At 39.1% G+C, this 20,863-nt stretch overlaps 1 protein-coding gene across 1 annotated transcript in view; it reads right to left on the bottom strand.

Annotated features, from left to right (window-relative positions):
* Positions 1-1,728: 1,728 nt before the first annotated feature.
* The window catches only part of TTC6 (tetratricopeptide repeat domain 6), a 186,172-nt gene continuing 167,037 nt past the window's right edge, over positions 1,729-20,863 (bottom strand). The window contains exons 27-31 of the mRNA XM_027521191.1: positions 19,594-19,804; positions 14,977-15,129; positions 13,970-14,140; positions 2,469-2,694; positions 1,729-1,961 (exon numbers count right to left, since the gene is read on the bottom strand). Of these exons, the coding sequence (XP_027376992.1) occupies positions 1,825-1,961; positions 2,469-2,694; positions 13,970-14,140; positions 14,977-15,129; positions 19,594-19,804 (898 nt within the window). The 3' untranslated portion in view covers positions 1,729-1,824. The remainder of the gene's footprint in view (positions 1,962-2,468; positions 2,695-13,969; positions 14,141-14,976; positions 15,130-19,593; positions 19,805-20,863) is intronic.

Genomic DNA, 20,863 nt, shown 5'->3' with positions numbered 1-20,863 from the left:
TCTGGGCAATGGCTTTATCAAGAAGTGCAAACCCAGAAAAGCAGGGGGAGAAACAAAAGAAAGCAAGCCAGGGAAGTCAAAAGCACAAGTGCAGGATACGTCTGGAAGCTGGGTACCAGCTTAGTCTCCCAGGTGAGTTGTACAGGAGGCTGTATAGACTGAGTGTCTCAGAACACTTCACCAAGAGATGGAAAGGAGCTGATTTCCTAGTTTTTTTCTCTCATCATCCAAAGTTCACTCGACAGGGACTTGGGTCCCCTGCACATCCACTGGGCATGTAGCCCAGTACTGCCACTGCTAGCAGGCTACCCCTCAGCTTTTAACAGAGATGCCCCAGGGCTGTAGGTGAGAGATGTGTGGCTGGGGCACGAGACGAGGGTCTGCCAGTGGGTGCAGGAGGTTGTTCTGATCTCATCAGCTGCCGGCCTGGGACTAAAGGTTCTGGAGACAAGTGAGAACAAGAGGATGTGAAGAGGCTTATTAACGGTGGCTGAGTCACCCACTGAAATACCAGGCGTGGCCCAGTCCTCACGTGAACCCACGTACCATGCCAAGGAAACGATCCTAAAAGAGTGTGAAGCAGCCTCACAGTGGCTTCTGACTTAAAATCGACTTTCTACTGTGAAACTCTGGTACCTCAAATGGAAAACAAAGGCAACTGAGTCTATGGGGGTGTTTTTTTGCCATAAAGTCTCATCACAGTGAAAACAAGTCTCTGAGGAGCTGGAGATGTACTGGAAGAATGAGACACAGAAGGAAAATAAACTGAGCGGAGCAAATCCAGAGGAGTGTATAAGTCAGGAAACTGTTACTACCAGTGAGGTAAAGGAAAAGGGTTCTCTGCTTCACTAAAGAAACATTCTATTAAGAATTTTTAGCTGTTTTAAGGAGAAGGCAATGGCAACCCACTCCAGTACTCTTGCCTGGAAAATCCCATGGATGGAGGAGCCTGGTAGGCTGCAGTCCATGGGGTCACGAAGAGTCAGACACGACTAAGCGACTTCAATTTCACTTTCATGCATTGGACAAGGAAATGGCAATCCACTCCCATGTTCTTGCCTGGAGAATCCCAGGGTTGGGGGAGCCTGGTGGGCTGCTGTCTGTGGGGTCGCACAGAGTTGGACACGACTGAAGTTACTTAGCAGCAGCAGCAGCTGTTTTAATGTATTCTTGTCAAATTGTATGATGCACTAATTATAAGTATATACAGATTTTTATATATGTTTATAAAATTTGCATTAAAGAGGCGGATGCTCAAAATCTTCATAGGCGCTGTCCTGGGAGGGAGGCTACATGAAAAAGAGAAACATGTTTATGTGTTGAACAACATACGTACTAGGAAGAATTCAGACCTGTGCAGATATTGTTCAAAGGAGGACAAAGGAAATGTGCTTGACTTTAATTTCTTTATAGGCATCAGCTCTCTATTTTTTTTAATCTGGATATTGTTGAATACATCTAGGTACTGATGAAAAGGTCCATGATCCTTTTTCTAAAATCATGCACTATTATTTTTAAAGGAATTATTTTACTTTAAAGAAAATATTTTGTATTTCTAGGGCCCTTGAGAAACATTCTCATTTAAATTCTAATCTTGTGAAAAAAATTCATTTTTGAGTTGTTACAAATCTGCAGAAAATGATCTAAAAGTTTTATAATTAATGTATAAAGAAGATGTTAAAATGTATCAAAGGATTATATAAAAGACTAACACAAGGAATACAACAATGAAGATAGTGAAAACTTTTTTTAAAAGCAACAAACAGGCTTCAGTTTCTGGAAGAAGAACTGTGTAAATTGCTATAGAATCCATGGTCTATGTACTCATACCACCGAGGCATGTTCTTGAAGATCAAGTGCTTTGTTATAGTCGGCCATAGCTTCTTCAATCAGACCTATCTTACCACGAACTTCTGCTCTAAGATTATATATTAGAGCATCATTAGGTTTCAAAGACAAAGCTGTAAAAGAAAAAAATTTTTCAAGGTATCTTTTACGTGAGCACTCAAAAAGACTCATTTTTTAAATACAAATTTTATAATAAATTATAATAACACCTTATTATTACTATAAGTTATTATTAGTAAATAATAGTATATAATAGAAAAATAAAATAACACTTTAGTATTACCTATTTGAAAACATTTTTCCTCATATGTACATTATTTAGTTACATTTGAATCTTTCTAAGAAAATTAACTCGGGAAACACAGTACAATGTCTTTTTTGAAAGTCGAGCAATATTTGTGTATGGTTTCCCTAATAATTTTCTACATTTTAGCATACCAATGCTGTAAGTTATTATATAAACAAATCTATATTGATTACATTAAAGATAAGATATATAAAACCATTAATTCTAATGTAAATTTATCTAAGCAAATAGACCTGATGTCTTTCTTCTTTTGTCATCTAAAAACAATTCAAACATTGTAATCTTACTCAAAAAATTACCAAAAAAACTATACCTTTACTTAGGTCTTCTTCAGCCAGTTCATATTGCTTTAAACAACAGTAGAAGTATGCTCTGTTAAAATATACTGCAGCCCACAATGGACAGCTTTCAACTACATATGCAAAATCTTCTTTTGCTTCTTCATATCTCTTTAATACTGTATTTGCAATAGCTCGATTCATGGTAGCACATTCATTTTCTGGATCAAACTTTAAAGCCTTTGAGAAGTAGTCACTAGCCTATAGAAATGCGAAGATAATGACAATCTGAATATATTTTAACTGGCAGCTATACAGCAATTTGAAATACTTTTATTATAAAACTCAGGCCATCTGTATCAGATACAGATGATAAGAAGGTACAGTATTTGCAGAGAATGTAAAAGATGATAATAAAACCAACCAATAGTTGGTCTGCTTTGTGTTATCATCCTGCGTCAGCAGTTTTAGATAGCATCAGAGATAAAATACTCCTCTCTGCTGAAGCGAAATGTTCTCCTACCACCTCCCCCTGCTGTCTATGCCCCCACCCCCACCCCACCCCCGCCACACACACACACAAATCCCATATCCCTGTACAACACTATAAGTTAGGAAAAAAGGCCACAACAGGAAAATAAAACATAAGTTAGAAAACTAACACTTTTCATATAAAAGCAGAGTAAGGGCTAAAGAGAGAAGTGAACTTTGAAAATAAAATTCTAAACCATACCAAAAAGGTTTAAAAACACAGTTATACTATGAAAAGCTATAAGGAAAGAAGAAAGAAGATAAAAATCAGCTTTTCAAGAAGATCCAAGATTCCAGATGCTTCGCAACAAATTCTCAAGCTGGAAAGGACCCTGCAAAGTGTGGTCCATAGACCGGTGTTGGGGTCTGAAGTAAGTTAGAAAAATCTTAAAAACTGCTCTTTCACCAAAAATAGCTTGAGATGCTGATTAGACATGCTGCTACTCAAGGTAGGAATCTCTTCTCTAGTTACAGAATGGATAAAAATTTGACTCCTTTGAATTTGAATTCAAAGGAGTTTGAAACCTCCCTAAATTAGGAAAAGCTATTTTTAACAATACAGCTTGCTGAATCCAATTCCTTTACCACTCAATTTTCCCCCAGCACACCACAGTCTGGCTTCTATCTATCTCCCTCTTTCCACGAGGTCAGTTTTTGGTAAGGCTAAGGGTGTTGTCAAGTCCAGCAGACATTTTCTAGACCTTTCCTTCCACAGCGTTTCTGTGGCACAGATGCCCTTGGTCTCTCCTTCCCCCTTAAAACTCTCTTTGTCCTTGAAACAGGGAGTCTCCCTAGTTTTTCTCCTACCTCTCTGATCATTGTCTATCAGTCTTCTTTATTGGACTATTTTTCTTTCTATTTCCCAGGGATTTGTTCTCAGTTCACTTCCACTGTGGGTGAAGTGGAGCACTGGGAGTGCGGTGCCCAGGAGCCCAGACCTCAGGGCCAGACGTCCAGGCTCCACCACATATTAGCTCCACGCCCTCAGGTGAGTAGCTAAAACACTCTGACTCGATGGAAGCAAAAAAATCAAACTCTACTTTCAGTGCTGCTATGACAGCTAAGTGAGCTAACAGGTAAAGTACTGAGAACAATATGTAGAATATAATAAAGACTCAGTTATACTGATACATCTTTATTTTTTGCCAGTATCTGCAAATGGAGAGATCATAGCCCTCAAGCAATACACCATGAATTTTACTGTTTGTGACTTTTGAGAAGCAATTAGATCAAGACTGTGTAATCCATCTCATCCCAGAATGGGAGCTGTTCTGTGCTGTGGCTAAGTGCAATTTAAGGATCCCTTAAAAAGGCAGCAGAATTGACATTCCTCTGTGAAAAGCTCAAAGAATTCACTCCTGAACAGGAGGCTGGACTCGCAGTCATTACAAATGAGGCAAGGGAATGACTCAAAGCAGGGCCAAGACTTCCTTCAAAAAGTAATTTAAGTTTCATTTTAACTAACCAATAAGTCCTCAATAAAAACTACACAATTCAAAATCACAAAAGGATGACTTCAATCAGGTAGAAGCTAACACCCACCTCAGCTAAAATAAATGAACTTAGTAAAACACTATAGTATGGCTAACTGTGAACAATGTAACTTTCTATTACAGCTTTAAATATATACTACTTAGGAAATGAAAGCCTATATATTTAACGAGGTTACTAGAAGAACAGGAGTATTATCACCCATGGAGTAGTTAGAGAACAAAGATGCCTACCACAATGGATGGCCTTGATTTAACAACGGGTCTAATTTCCTCATGCACGTGTGTGTACATGATAAGTCAATCAGTCATGTCCGCCTCTTTGCAACCTCATGGACTACAGCACACCAGGCTTCCCTGTCCATCACCAACTCCCAGAGCTTGCTCAAACTCACGTCCATCGAGTTGGTAATGTCATCCAATCATCTCATCCTCTATCGTGCCCTTCTCCTCCTGCCTTCAATCTTTCCCAGCATCAGGGTCTTTTCCAATGAGTCAGTTCTTCACATCAGGTGGCCAAAGTATTAGAGCTTCAGCATCAGTCCTTCCAATGAATATTCAGGACTGATTTCCTTTAGGATTGACTGAAGTCACTTCAGTCATGTCCAACTCTTTGTGACCCCATGGACTGTAACCTGTCAGGCTCCTGTTCATGGGATTCTCCAGGCAAGAATACTGGAGTGGGCTGCCATTTCCTTCTCCAGAGATTTTCCTGATCCAGGGACTGAACCTACTTCTCTTCTGTCTCCTGCACTGGCAGGAGGGTTCTTTACCACTAGTGCCACCTGGGAGGCTAGAACTTATTTACTAGCTTCTAGATGCTTTCTTGGAGAAGGCGATGGTGACCCACTCCAGTACTCTTGCATGGAAAATCCCATGGACAGAGGAGCCTGGTAGGCTGCAGTCCACGGGATCACTGAGTCAGACATGACGAATCGACTTCACTTTCACTTCTCACTTTCATGCATTGGAGAAGGAAATAGCAACCCACTCCAGTGTTCTTGCCTGGAGAATCCCAGGGACAGGGGAGCCTGGTGGGCTGCTGTCTATGGGGTCGCGCAGAGTCGGACATGACTGAATCGACTCGGCAGCAGATGCTTTCTGATTCAAATTGTGTTTCTAGAATTTCAATAGACTCTATCCCTAAATCTAAAATTCGTTCAGAACCATACCTGTAAGTTCCCTCATACTTGTAATTAATTAGAAGACTGACTCAGTTATTATTGAAAAGTCACCTGTAGTTCATGATGCATCCAAATGGGGTTTAAAACCATTAAGCTACTAACTAATCACAAAAGAAGCCAGAACACATACATGTCTTAACCCTCTAGAGATTATTTGGTTTATTGAAGACCCTTCCTCCTGGCCCTAAATCTTCCATCCATAGTCAGAAATAAAACGGGGAGGAGGGTGTACAGCAAATAGAAGAATTTTCTCCACAAAAAAAAAAAAACACAGAGCATACAGAAATAGCTGAATAAACCACTCTCCAAGTCTGCTGTCTCTGAAGAGAGCATGCACTATAAAGCCCAGGTATCCAGTCTATCAAGACAGAGGACAGACTATATTTTAGATCACATATTTGCCCAGCTGATGTGCCCCTAGTTTGAAGAAAAAAGAGCCATACTTTTTAAGTATGATCAAAATTCAAACTACACTTTAGATCTAACCAAACAGTCTTATACATGATATCCATAGAGTTATTAGGGACAAATAAGCTTAAAATGTGAGAGTTTCCTTCTCACGTGGACCACAAGCAGTTATGGAAACAGAAAATTGCCCTGGGCATTGTGTGTGTCTTAACTAACTCTCTAGCACACAGAAACATTGCCAAAACCCAGCTGGAGAGTAGTCTGAGCTTGACAAAGTTTAAGGTAACTTACCCTGACCGTCAGCCTTGGAAGACATTAGACTCCCAGCTATCTGAGGTCTGAGCTATGATGATCTCATTCACGCTTTACACAATAATATCTTTGATAATTCTCTGTCCCAGAATCTAACTTCACCTCTGAAGTCAGCCAGCCTCATCATAGGGGTCAGCAAGCCAACTGATCTAACTCGGGAAAGAATGAAGGCAATTGCAGTAGAAATAGAATGGAAATGGCATGTGTGAGAAAAAACTAAGAAGCAAAACTGACAGAATTAGATGACTGATTAGAGGAAGCTGAGGAAGAAAAATCATGATTGATGCAATATTTTTACTCAGGTGACTCTAAGGAATGACATCTTGAGTTTGAGACAGGGTTTCTAGGAAGAAGAGCTGGAAGGGGTGTAGAAGATACAGAGATTAATTCCGTTTTGAGTCTAACGCACTTATAAAGCATCCTGTTTTAGCAACTGATAAGTATGGGTTAGGAGCTCAGAAGAAAGGTAGAGGCTGACATGCAGCATAAGCCATGGGTATGGATGTGCTTTCTGAGTAAGGAAATATAGGGGAAGAGACAGGAGTGTGATTCCAGGCATTAAAGAGCTTTCCTGGAAGGAGGAGATAAGAGACTAACTCAGAGAAATGGTTGTGGAGTGACACAAAGCCATACTGAATTTGTATAGAAAGAATTATATACAAAGCAGTATAGTCAAGATCTCACTTTAAATTTAACCACAAACTTCAAATGAGAACTTAAAGTTGTCTGGTAGTCCTGCTATACTTCCCTGGCATGTTCACACTACCACTCTCTAGAACAATTATTTCACATGTTCTCTTTCCTCTTCAAAACTCCTAGCCACACGTCCCCCTTTTTGCCTATCCATCCTCACTCTTAACTGGTAAATGATACTCATATCTAATGGAAAAACTATAATCAATAAACAGAAATGCCTACTATCAAAATCTACCTATCAGACTTCCCTGGTGGTGCAGTGGATAAGAATCCACCTGCCAAGACAGTGGGCACGGGTTCCATCACTGGTCTGAGAAGACTCCACATGCCGAGGAGAACCTAAAATTGTGTGCCACAACCACTGAGCCTGTGCTCTAGGGCCAGTGAGCCACAACTATGGAGCCCATGTGCCACAACTCCTGAAGCCCCCACGCCTAGAGCCCACGCTCCGAAACAAGAGAAGCCACCGCAGCGAGAAGCCTGCGAACCACAATGAGGATCTGCCCCCATTCACCGCAACTAGCTGAGCACCGAAGAATTGGTACCTTTGAACTGTGGTGTTGGAGAAGACTCTTGAGAGTCCCTTGGACTGCAAGGAGATCCAACCAGTCCATCCTAAAGGAAATCAGTCCTGAACAGTCATTGGAAGGACTGATGCTGAAGCTGAAACTCCAATACTTTGGCCACCTGATGTGAAGAAATGACTCATTTGAAAAGACTCTGATGCTGGGAAAGATTGAAGGCAGGAGGAGAAGGGGACGACAGAGGATGAGACGGTTGGATGGCATCACCGACTCGATGGTCATGGGTTTGGGTGGACTCCGGGAGTTGGTGATAGACAGGGAGGCCTGGCGTGCTGCAGTCCACGGGTTCACAAAGAGTCGGACATGACTGAGCGACTGAACTGAACACCGAAACCAGAGAAAGCCTGCACAAAGCAACAAAAATCTAGTGCAATCAAATTAAAAAGCAATTAAAAAAAAAAACTATCCATCTACAGCAGCGGTACTCTCTTTTGTACTCTGTGCGTTCCTTCACGACATAATGGATAGTGTGACCTGCTCTCTTCAAAGCCCACCCCGGAACTTCCAAACTTTAGACCCATCAAATTCTGAAAGATTTTGATCCTAATTATCCCTATCACTCTCTCCTGCACCAACAATTTCTCCTTTTCCACCATATTCTTTCATTAACATAGGAGCATGAATCAATATCCCTCATATTTAAAAAAATTAAAAATAGCAACACCTTACTCCACTCCACCCATCACCCCATTTCACTACTTCTCTTCACAGGAGAATTTCTTCAACTAGTTGAACTGTCTAATTCTTCACCTCACATTTTCTCCAAAACCCTTTCCACTTAAGGCTCTGGTGCCATTGCTATTCCAATGATGTTCTTCCCAAAGTCATCAAGGATTCTCTCCATCGTCTTTCCTGGACTTCTCAGCAGCATTTGACACAGGACACATTTCTTAAAGCACTTTATTCTTGAGGTGATATGTGTTCTCCTGTTTTTCTTCCCATCATCCTGGCTGGATATTCCCTTCTTCAGTCTACTCTCTGGCATCTCCTCTCTGCCTCACTTCTAAACACTGATGTTGCCCCAGAGCTTGCTCCTTAAACCCCTTCTCTCCACCTACATTATCCACCCAGGTAAACTTCTATAGTCCCACACACATGTTAATACTGATATAGCACTGCTTACATGAGGTGGTATTAGATGTTTATCACACTACTAATATTATATTATTTTCTATTTCTTCCTCCAATAAAATGTAAACTACATCATAAAAGAAGTCTTCCTTGTCTCGTTTAGCTCTGTATCCTCAGGGTCTTCATTAACTCCTAGCAGATGGCAGGTACATTATAAACATAAGGAGATTAAAAGAATGAAGAGCTAAGTGGAATCAGGAAGTACTTGCTCAACTTTTCCAGCAAAATGCAAAGGACTGTAGCCTCTCAGTAGATAAAGGTGTCCCAAAGATCACTTTTAAGGGGTATGGTCACAATATCGAGTGGTAGAGGAGAATACAGAGGTTATAGATCTCAGAAAATGCAAGCAATAAAAACAACTTTTTAAGATGAGTATGTTATCTTAGAAGCAAGGACTGTGAGAAGTTCTGAGAAACACAGAGCTTGTGATAAAAGTCTTCCCAAACCAGGCTACGCTAAATAGAACAGACTGTAAAGTCCTTTGCAATAGCGTCAGAGGTAGCTCAACTCAGAAAGTTACCATGGACCATCACCCGGTTTCCCACAGGAATCTCTGCTTTTAGTCCAGGAGAAAAAAATTATCTCACTCAAATGTAACTAACAGAAAAGTAATTTGCCTGCCTTCACTGCAAAAACCAAAGATAAAAAATTAACAGATTTTCAGAAATAAAATAAAAGTGACCAGAAAAAAAGTATTGCTACACTGTAGATAAAAATTATAACATTATAAAATGAACTAGAAAAAACTGGTAAGAAATTGCATTTAATTTTTTTAATTAAATAAATAAATAATCTATCTTTAAAAAGAGGTGGCCAGGAAGATATGTCATGGAAATGGCATAGAAAAGAATTTTAAAGAAACCTGAATTGTAAGGTCCACAAGGGAATAACAAATAGAAAACACAGTAAAGATTTAGAAAGTGTTAGTCGATCAGTTGTGTCCGACTCTTTGCGACTCCATAGACTGTAACCCACCAGGCTCCTCTGTCCATGGAATTCTCCAGGCAAGAATACTGGAGTGGGTTGCCATGCCCTCCTCCAGGGGATCTTCCCAACCCAGGGATAGAACCTAAGTCTCCCAGGTTGCAGGCAGATTCTTTACTGTCTGAGCCATCAGGAAAGCCCAAAGATTTAGGAGAGAGATGCAAAAGAAAATGAAACAGAAATTAAGAGATTAAAAATTGCTTGAAAAAAAATAACTAGCATATAGAAGTCAAAAGCATCCCATTTATAATAATTGGTATTCACTGCCATTGAAGAAAATCAAAATAGTGAAACAGAAAAATTCTTACACTGAATTCAACAAATTTTCTGGAATCTAAATATTGAAAATGCATACTCTGTACTTACAACTTGACCCCAAAAGGTCAATTCTAACAAATACTTGAGTAAAACTTTTCATTTATAAAAACAAAAAAAACTTTGGTGATTCTGACAAAAAAAAGTCATCGACAACAAAAATCAGGTTTGCATCAGACTTTAGGTACCAACATATATAACACCAAAAAATAGTGAAAGACACAAGACATTCAAGGAAAGAAAAAGTGAGTCAAGGATACTAAATCCAGACATGCTGTCTTAAGACATAAAGGCTGCAGGCTAACAGCTGTGAACATGAAACAATTCAAGGAATATGAACCCTTTCTCAAGACTCTATTTGTTGTGGCTGTTGTTCAATCACTAAGTCATGTCCAACTGTTTGTGACCCCATGGACTGCAGCCTACCAGGCTCCTCTCTCCATGCGATTTTCCAGGCAAGAATACAGCGGTGGGTTGCCATTTCCTTCTCCAGGGGATCTTTCTGACACAGAGATTGAATCCGGGTCTCCTGCATTGGCAGGTGGATTGTTTACCATTACTGACTGAGGGAAGTCCCCAGGACTCTACTAGAAGACCAATTTTAGGGCACCAAAAGATGATTGGTTAGAAAGAAAACTTTGGCAAAAAGCCTGGTGAGGAGAATTAAATATATTCAACTGAAGAACTAAGACTAAAACAAAAAGTAAGGATGAAAAAATAGTATGCAAATATTAAATCTTCTGGCAGCATAGGAAAAATGAAGGACAACAAAATGGGAAAATACAGAGACAATGGAAAGCAAGTTAATGTGACAAGTTTGACAAGTTGACAGAACAAGCTCAAGCATATTTAAGTATATAAATATGAACCTTTTTTAAAAGAGAAAACTATGAACTAAAAGTGACTAATGTGTGAAAGGGAGAAGTAAGAGGGAAAGATATTAAAGGGTCATTTTATTGTTCTTCATAGCAAAGAACTTCCCTGGTGGCTCAGACCATACAAAATCTGCCTGCAATGTCGGAAACCTGGGTTTGATCCCTGGGATGGGAAGATCCACAGGAGGAGAGCATGGCAACTCACTCCAGTATTCTTGCCTGGAGAACCCCCATGGGCAGAGGAGCCTGGTGGGCTATAGTCCATGGGGTCACAAAGAGTCAGACACAACTGAGCGACTCAGCACAGCACACAGTGCAGCACAGTAAAGAAACTAAAGAAATAAGGAAGTAAGGGTACAAAGGCATTTTTATAAAGGTAATCACTAAAGCAAAACTGCAAGGAGATCAAACCAGTCAATCCTCAAGGAAAATCAATACTGAATATGCATTGGAAGGACTGATGCTGAAGCTGAAGCTTTAAAACTTTGGTCACCTGATGTGGAGAGACTATTCACTGGAAAAGACTCTGACGCTGGGAAAGGATGGAGACAAAAGGAGAAGGGGTGGCCGAAGATGAGATGTTTAAATAGCATCACCACTCAATGGACATGAATTTGAGCAAATTCCAGGAGATAGTGAAGGATGGAGGAGCCTGGTGGGCTGCAGTTCCTGAGGTTGCAAAGAGTTGGACATGACTCAGTGACTGAACAACAAAGCAAAACTGTAAACCTTCCTAAATGTTAGGAAAAATTCTAAATTTTTAAATAAAACAAACCACAGAATAAAAATTTAAATACATGTAAACAGAAAATAGGACATAAAATAACAGAACTAAGACCAAATATACTGACTATGTGAAAATATAAATGGGATATTTATTAAAAGACAAATATTTTCAAATTTTGTCATCTAAAACAAAATCCAACTCTACACTGTAGGAAAGAGACAAAACTAAAACAAAGAATTTTAAACACTGAAAATAAAAGGAAGGACAAAAATACCAAGCAGAAGCAAATCTAATGAAATCAGAGGTCCGGATCTTCATATCAGATAAAGGAGAATTTATTCCAAAGAGAAACAAAAAAAAGCATTTGTAACACTGAAGATTACAATTCACAATGTATATATAATATGTATTAATATCTATACATGAAATACTATATTTCATAAGGTGGGAATTAAACAGATATAACTGGAGAAGGAAACGGCAACCCACTCCAGTATTCTTGACTGAGAAATTCCATGGACAAAGGAGCCTGGAGGGCCTTAGTGCATGGGGTCACAAAGAGTTGGACACAACTCAACCACTGCTGCTGCTGCTGCTAAGTCACTTCAGTCGTGTCCGACTCTGTGCGACCCCATAGACAGCAGCCCACCAGGCTCCCCTGTCCCTAGGATTCTCCAGGCAAGAACACTGGAGTGGGTTGCCATTCCCTTCTCCAATGCATGAAAGTGAAAAGTGAAAGTGAAGTTGCTCAGTCGTGTCCAACTCTTAGCGACTCCATGGACTGCAGCCCACCAGGCTCCTCCGTCCATGGGATTTTCCAGGCAAGAGTACTGGAGTAGGTTGCCACTCAACCACTAAACAAGAACAAAAGAGATATAAAGAAACCTACATAGGATCACACTAATTATAGGATACTTGAATAAACCTTTCTCTGTAGAAGATAAACCAAATGAACAAAATAGTATGAATAAAGATTAATTTAAATATAATTAATAAGGTATATCTTATACATTTCAACACTATATGCCCATGATAGAAACTCTTTTTGGGAAGGCCCCTGGAATATTAAAGAAAAAAAAGTCATCATGTATTAGACCACATTAAAACCCAATAAATTTCAATATTCACAAAGATAAAAATCCTCCCTCCTGAACATTTTAAGTGCTCCATCAATTTATCCTTTAATCAAAGGGGAAATTTGGCTAAAGTTTCAAGTGCAACATTTTGGGAAAACAAAAATAAAAACATTAAAGACCAAAATTCAGAGGATACTGCTGAAAACATTACTTGGGGGAAAGGCATAACCCTTAACAACTTACCACAATATAAGTGAAAGAGTGAATAAATAGATTAAGCTCTGACTCAAAAAATTAGACAAAGAATATAATAAAATTGAAGATAAAGAGCAAAAGAGTAAACAAAGATTTAAAAAACACAACAAATGTTTGATTCATGTAATGCATTACAACTCGAATATAATACATTCAAAATATAAAATATCATCTACTAACCCAACACTTTCATTTCAGACATTATGAACTGATGCTGAAAAAAAAGACTCTTGCCATAAAAACCAGAAGTAACATACATATCTCCTCACCCCCAGTCAAGTGCTCATGTGACTGAAACTTAAGGTAGAAATTACTATGAGCTAGACAATTACATCCAGAGAAGGCAATGGCACCCCACTGCAGTACTCTTGCCTGGCAAATCCCATGGACAGAGAAGCCTGGTAGGCTGCAGTCCATGGGGTCACTATGAGTCGGACAGGACTGAGGGACTTCGCTTTCACTTTTCACTTTCATGCATTGGAGAAGGACATGGCAACCCACTCCACTGTTCTTGCCTGGAGAATCCCAGGGACGGGGGAGCCTGGTGAGCTGCCATCTATGGGGTCGCACAGAGTCGGACACCACTGAAGCGACTTAGCAGCAGCAGCAGCAGCAATTACATCATGAAAGACAGTCTGGAAGAAAGTCTGAGATTTTGCTAAATGGGGGTGAAAAGCAGAGAATTCCAGGTGGGAAGCTGGCAACCATGGACAGCAAGGAGACTGCAGGCACCTGGAGAAGTCCAAAACAATGTTTACTGGACAAGTGTTGAGCGGCTGATAATAATGAGAAGAATAAATCCACAGAGGTGTAAACATTTAATACATAATTATAAGCATTCTTATGAAAGAGAAAATCTCCTAAAGAGCTAATGAATGCCTGAGACATAAGGACTGCATTTTGAAACTATATGTAATGAAGAAAGCACTTAGTGTCAAAAAGAAAACGAGAAGGAAAACTCACATTACCTGGGAAAATTGCCTGTGATGAAAGTAGATATTTCCTGCATTAAAGTAAGCCAGCGAGTAAGTGGGGTTTAAAGAAATTGCTTCTTGATAGTCTCTCATTGCATTCTGTTGTTGACCCATAAACTCATGAATCACACCACGATTTGTTAAGAATTCTGCTGTAGCATTGATCTGCAATATAATATAAGAGTAGTTAGTGTCTGGGAATAGTATTTATCTCCGATTTCATGTCTGCAAAAATGGACATTATGAAATCTCTTTGTGGGAAGCTAGTGATTTTATAGGGCAGGTGAAACCCCACTAGAGCAAACATTTTGAGAAAGGACTCGGCATGAAGTTGGTTCAATGCCAACATTTTGTTGATTTGGTTGCAATAAAACAAATAATCTTAGTGCTTTACTCAGTTCCTTTGCAAAGAATGGGGCTTAAGAAGAGATGCATGAGGAAAAGCTTGTCTGTTTAGCTCTGTTAAGCTGGAGGAGAAATTTAAAAGTTAACATGTTTATTTGTCCTATGCAGTATAGCAATTACCTTTCAGGTCTTTCCTTTTTCTGATCTCAAATATTACAATATCTACCCAAATATACAAAAAAAAAAAGAATCCAAAATCGAGAAGACAAAAAGCAGATTTTCTGTCTCTGAATTTATTTGCCATTTCACTATAAAAAAAGCTGGGGATTTACATTATTCTTTCTTTAGTTCCTTCAAAGCCAGAACATTATTTTTTTAATTATAAAATAATATTGATGTATCATGAAGCTATAAATTTGCATGTACTAAGAGGAATCAACATTTATTAGAAATGTATTTTCAAAATTTTAAATACATTTAAGTTAGAAAACTGGCAAGCTATAATAACTCTCTATTCTGTGAAACTCCTGGGGGAAAAAAATACAAATATTATTTTTTCTACAAGTCACTTTTAAAAGGCAACAGAGGGCTTCTTACTTCATCTTATTCACCGATGACATTAATTTACACTAATGATAATATAAATGGATTTTTACCTTTATGGCAGCATTTATATCCTGAAATGCAGCAAAATTATCACCCATCTGAAGACAGACCACAGCTCTTCCTTCATAGGCTAGGTAGCTCTTTGGATCAACTTCCATAGCAATGGTAAAGTGGTTCCAAGCTTTCTGGAATTTTCCTTGGGCCTAAAATAATTTTCCATTTACACCAAGTAGGAAATTGTCCATATCATGACAAATGTTTATGATTCTAACTTAAATAAAGTCTTTTAGTAAGGGTATATTTATATTGTGCTAAATCTAAGATATTTTAAACAAGGAAGTAGGCTGTACTGTGAATACATTCAAATGACTGATTCCCCTGAGTATTTATGCTGAAATTTTTATTAGTTGAAATAAATCTGATTATCAGTCATCTCTTAGACAGGTCTTCAACAACATAAAATCTTGACCCCCATGGAAACACCAATGCTTCTGACAATCACTACAAAATTTACATTGAGTTCTGAAAGCTCAGTTGGTAAAGAATCCACCTGCAATGCAGGGGACCCCAGTTCAATTCCCAGGTTGGAAAGATCTGCTGGAGAAGGGATATGCTACCCACTCCAGGATTCTTGGGCTTCCCTTGTGGCTCAGCTGGTAAAGAATCCACCTGCAAAGCGGGAGAATTGGGTTTGATCCCTGGGTTGGGAAGATCCCCTGGAGAAGGGAATGGCTACCCACTCCAGTATTCTGGCCTAGAGAATTCCATGGACTGTATAGTCCACGGGGTAGCAAAGAGATGGACATGACTGAGCACCTTTCACTTTCACTGCACACACAGGCAGGAATCGTTTATTTGCTTGGCATTGAAACTCTAGTTATACATATTATACATAACAAAATAAATATGTGCTCAATAATTAAACAAATAAACTAATGGTATAAAGTGAAAGTGTATAAACTATACAGTCCATGGAATTCTTCAGGCCAGAATACTGGAGTGGGTAGCCTTTCCCTTCTCCAGGGGATCTTCCCAACCCAGTGTTGAACCCAAGTCTCCAGCATTGCAGGTGGATTCTTTACCAGCTGAACCACAAGGGAAGCCCATCATGGTATAAAACCTAGCTGTTAAATTGCACCAGTGTCTGGCATTTTAGGATCACTATACACATCCCATGAAAAATGCATACAAATCAACCAAGCAGGTATTTATACCAACCTTAGTACCAACTGGAAAAAAAGAGAGAAGGTCAGGAGAGGGACACTGTTAGCAGAAAGATGTCAGAGTATTTCCTAGAGAAGACCAGTTGGCAACTAAATAAATCATCACAGAAAGGCAGTGAGTTGATAAATTCAGCACAGTCCAGGGCCTGTCTTTTATTCCTGTGGGCTCAAAAACCCAACTTGCCAGTCTCAGAAGCTGACTCTCACGTAAACCAATTGACTCTTGAATAAAACTAATACAAAATAGAACTTAGAGTTAACTAGACACTGTCTTTGGGAGAAGGCAATGGCAACCCACTCCAGTTCTCTTGCCTGGAAAATCCCATGGACAGAGGGGCCTGGTGGGCTGCTCGGACACGACTGAGCGACTTCACTTTCACTTTTCACTTTCATGCATTGGAGAAGGAAATGGCAACCCACTCCAGTGTTCTTGCCTGGAGAATCCCAGGGATGGGGGAGCCTGGTGGGCTGCCATTTATGGGGTCGCACAGAATCAAACACGACTAAAGTGACTTAGCGGCAGCAGCAGCAGACACTGTCTTTAACCAGTAAACTTCTCCCTCACAGTAAATTATGTGAAAATCAACATCACCATCACATGTTCATTTGATAAACAAGGAATTGAACTTGTCTGGTCCTGACAACATCTGTTTTGCTCTCTTCCACGTCTCTAGTGCTAGGCACGTAGAAGGGGAATCTGTTTCGTATTTATCTAAAAAATGGTCACTCTTGGCCCTAAATAGGATTTGATGGGGTTTTCTAGCTTTCATTTTTCAGTCCTTCCTTTCCTGATTCAATTCCTCCTCATACTGACGAGTTTTTCAATTCTCCTTCAGCTTGATATATACCCAGTGAGATCTTCATAAAATACAGATCTGATGTCAGTGCTCTGGTGAGTTATATTCACATTTTTAACTGACCTAGACCAGTTACAATGACCTTCACCTCCAGTCATTACTCAGTTCTGCAGTCTTATCCCACATCACTCTCCCCTTGTCCATAACATTCTGTCTCCTTTAAGCCCTCTGTCTCTTTCTCACCAAATGAGCTGGTCCCTCTCTGTGGAACACCGTGTTCTAAGCCCCAACTCTTACTCCTAATTACTAGTTTTTCATACCTCGATTTAAATGTTAATTTCTCAAAAAGTCTTTCCTCATCCCCTCAAATAAAGCTGTTTCCTTCATATAAACTGTCCTAAAACCCATCCTTTTTTTCTTTTTTGTACTTATCCTGAGTATAATTAAGTAATTATTCATGTGCCAGCTTGATGCTTATCCCTTCAATAGGTAGTAAACTCTACGAGAAGAACCCAGTGTCTTTTCACCACTGTAGCCCTAGGCCTAGGTCAGTCCCTGTCCTGTACTAGGTGCCCAGCAAATGCAATGAACGATGACATTAACACATGTCTTTTGATTGCAGTCAGTTCTAGCTGTTTTGGGAGTCACCCTGTCTCTAAATTGACTTTGCAAGTTTCTACTGTGATCAAATAATGGCTAATTTCATGCTTAACTCTCAGAAGGCAATCTTATTTCCCTTATTAATCAGTTCTTGGGCATACCTCACTATAACCAAGCCACAGCCACCTCCTAGTCTTAGATCAGCCAAATTCATTTATTTTTTAAATGAAAAAAAAAAAAAACCTCAACTTTAAAAGACACTGTAGATGTCCATCAGCAGATGAATGGATAAGAAAGCTGTGGTACATATACACAATGGAGTATTACTCAGCCATTAAAAAGAATACATTTCAATCAATTCTAATGAGGTGGATGAAACTGGAGCCTATTATACAGAGTGAAGTAAGCCAGAAAGAAAAACACCAATACAGTATACTAACACATATATATGGAATTTAGAAAGATGGTAACAGTAATCCTGTATGTGAGACAGCAAAAGAGACACAGATGTATAGAACAGTCTTTTGGACTCTGTGGGAGAGGACGAGGGTGGGATAATATGGGAGAATGGCATTGAAACATGTATAATATCATATAAGAAACGAATCGCCAGTCCAGGTTCGATGCATGATACACGATGCTCGGGGCTGGGGCACTGGGATGACCCAGAGGGATGGTACGGGGAGGGAGGTGGTAGGGGAGTTCAGGATGGGGAACTCGTGTACACCTGTGGCGGATTCATGTTGATGTATGGCAAAACCAATACAATATTGTAAAGTAATTAGCCTCCAATTAAAATAAATAAATTTATATTTAAAAAAAAGACATTGTTAATAAGAATTTCTGAAAATTACCATAATTTAAACATACTTTTGCCCATTGTTTAATTTAATTTAATTTTATTTTTTTTACATTTTATTTTATTTTTAAACTTTACAATATTGTATTAGTTTTGCCAAATATCAAAATGAATCTGTGTTACCTGTGTTCCCCATCTTGAACCCTCCTCCCTCATCCCTCCCCATACCCTCCCTCTGGGTCGTCCCAGTGCACCAGCCCCAAGCATCCAGTATCGTGCATCGAACCTGGACTGGCGACTCGTTTCATACATGGTATTATACATGTTTCAATGCCATTCTCCCAAATCTCCCCACCCTCTCCCTCTCCCACAGAGTCCATAAAACTGATCTATACATCAGTGTCTCTTTTGCTGTCTTGTACCCAGGGTTATTGTTACCATCTTTCTAAATTCCATATATATGCGTTAGTATACTGTATTGGTGTTTTTCTTTCTGGCTTAAGACACAAAAAGATTACTCCTTTCCTTTTCATGGAAAATATAACACATCTAGCACTTTCTTCCAAGAATATCGCTCCATATTTTGTCGTCCACATAGCTCAGTGAGCGTATGGGTCAGGTCAGTGTCCCAGAAATCACTCAGAGACACGCTTGATAACACAAAGAACAACACTCTTCCAGCTAGCTGGAAGGACACATGCCTGTTCTCTTGGCTTCCAGTGTGTTCTAATTCACTGCCATTTGGAAGATGACCTGAATTCAGAAGTCCTTATATAGTGGTTGTCTGGCCCATCACATAGGTCATGTCATTACATTGTCTATTCCCTTTAGCTTTTCACTAATTTAATAGGATAAAACCTATGGAGCCCAGGTGTAACTAGAGAAATAAATTTTAACCAGATTTTCATATGTGAAACTCACTGGGAAAGTCTCAAAAGTTGTCTATAAGAGTGGTATGTATAACGGGATGAGGTAGAAAGGGGCACAGGCAATAAGGCAACTCAAGTTCACAAGATCTTCATCTCACTATCACACCAGGTTCCTGGGTTCGCTCCCCAGGCAGGCTCCCTGTAACTCATCAAACCCCTGCTTCCCACTGACACTGTGAAGACTACTAAGAAGATAAAGGTAAAATGTTCACGGTGAAAGCAGCATTGTGTAAACCCATCACCACTGAAAGGTCAAATATAACCTCTTTCTTGTCCAGAAGGTGCATTAGTGGTCCAAAATGTGGTCATATGATATTACCTGCAAATTATAGCCTAAACAAATTCTGGCTTTTGTATAGACTGGATTAAAATGCAGTGCTTTCAGAAAGTCCTTCTGTGCTTGCTTGGTGGCCTCATCATGTCCATATTCCATGTAAGAATTTCCCCGTCCAATGTAAGCATCCAGAAAACGTGGATCAATTTTCACAGCCCAGGTGAAGAAGTTGACGGCTTCTTCAAACTCTTTATTCCTGAAAAGAAATGAAAATATTAATTGTTTCTGGTGAATTATCTAAGTCCTTTCCGGTATATAACCTTTACATAAAGGAATGCATTAACTCTTAAAAAAAAACTTTAATTTTTATTAACATATGAACTATCATAAGAACTATTGCCATGGAGAAGGAAATGGCAACCCACTCCAGTATTCTTGCCTGGAGAATCCCATGGACAGAGGAGCCTGGCAGGGGGTCTCAAGAGTCCATGGGGGTCTCAAGAGTCAGACATGACTTAGCAACTAAACCACCACCACCAAGAACTATTGCCATACGACCTGAGGCAGTCTGATGGGGTTCTTTGAAGATATTGGTAGAAGGAAAGAGGGGAAGTAAGAGCCTTCTTTTTAGCAGAATACATTGAGATGATATTCTAGAGTTCTTTCTTCAGAATTATAAAAATCTAAATGGCATTCTTGAACACAGTTATCAGTGGACAGTACAGAAAAACATACTATTATTAATAAAACACACCATTTAAATCATTAAAATAAGTTCATTGTTATATATTTAATATGTCCTTTATAATGAAAGGAGCTCAATTTTTTGTCACACGGGAATTCTTACTTCAGAACTTCTGTAAAGGCAACCCATTTCATTTTGGACACCGAAAGAGGAGGGGAGAAAAAGAAGTGAAATGCATTTTATTATTAACTTGTGAATATATATGACTAAATGATAACTCTGTCTCTCTATCTTCCTTGATTAGTCTCCTGTGGTTAGGTGAGGGTTGTTGAAGTAATCAAACATTTATCCAAGGGTATATAAAGTCACTTTGCCATTTCACATGCAAATCTAATAAGTATTTTTAATTTCAATTAATATAGAGAGTTTAGAATTTTTTAATAGAATGAAGGAGCTAACACTGAGTAACTACTTACTTACCAGGCACTGCCCTGAGTGTTTTACATATACTATTTCACTTTTATTTTATATTTAATATTCACTTATATTTTTATACAAAAAATATAAAATAATTTTTTATTATTCTTCCAACACTTCTGTAAGCTTGTTATAATTTTTTTATATTTTATA

This window comes from Bos indicus x Bos taurus, chromosome 21 (genome assembly GCF_003369695.1).
Source record: "Bos indicus x Bos taurus breed Angus x Brahman F1 hybrid chromosome 21, Bos_hybrid_MaternalHap_v2.0, whole genome shotgun sequence".
Classification (NCBI taxonomy): domain Eukaryota; kingdom Metazoa; phylum Chordata; class Mammalia; order Artiodactyla; family Bovidae; genus Bos; species Bos indicus x Bos taurus.
Note: the sequence above shows the minus strand (reverse complement) of the source record. Positions and strands in the feature narration are given on the sequence as shown.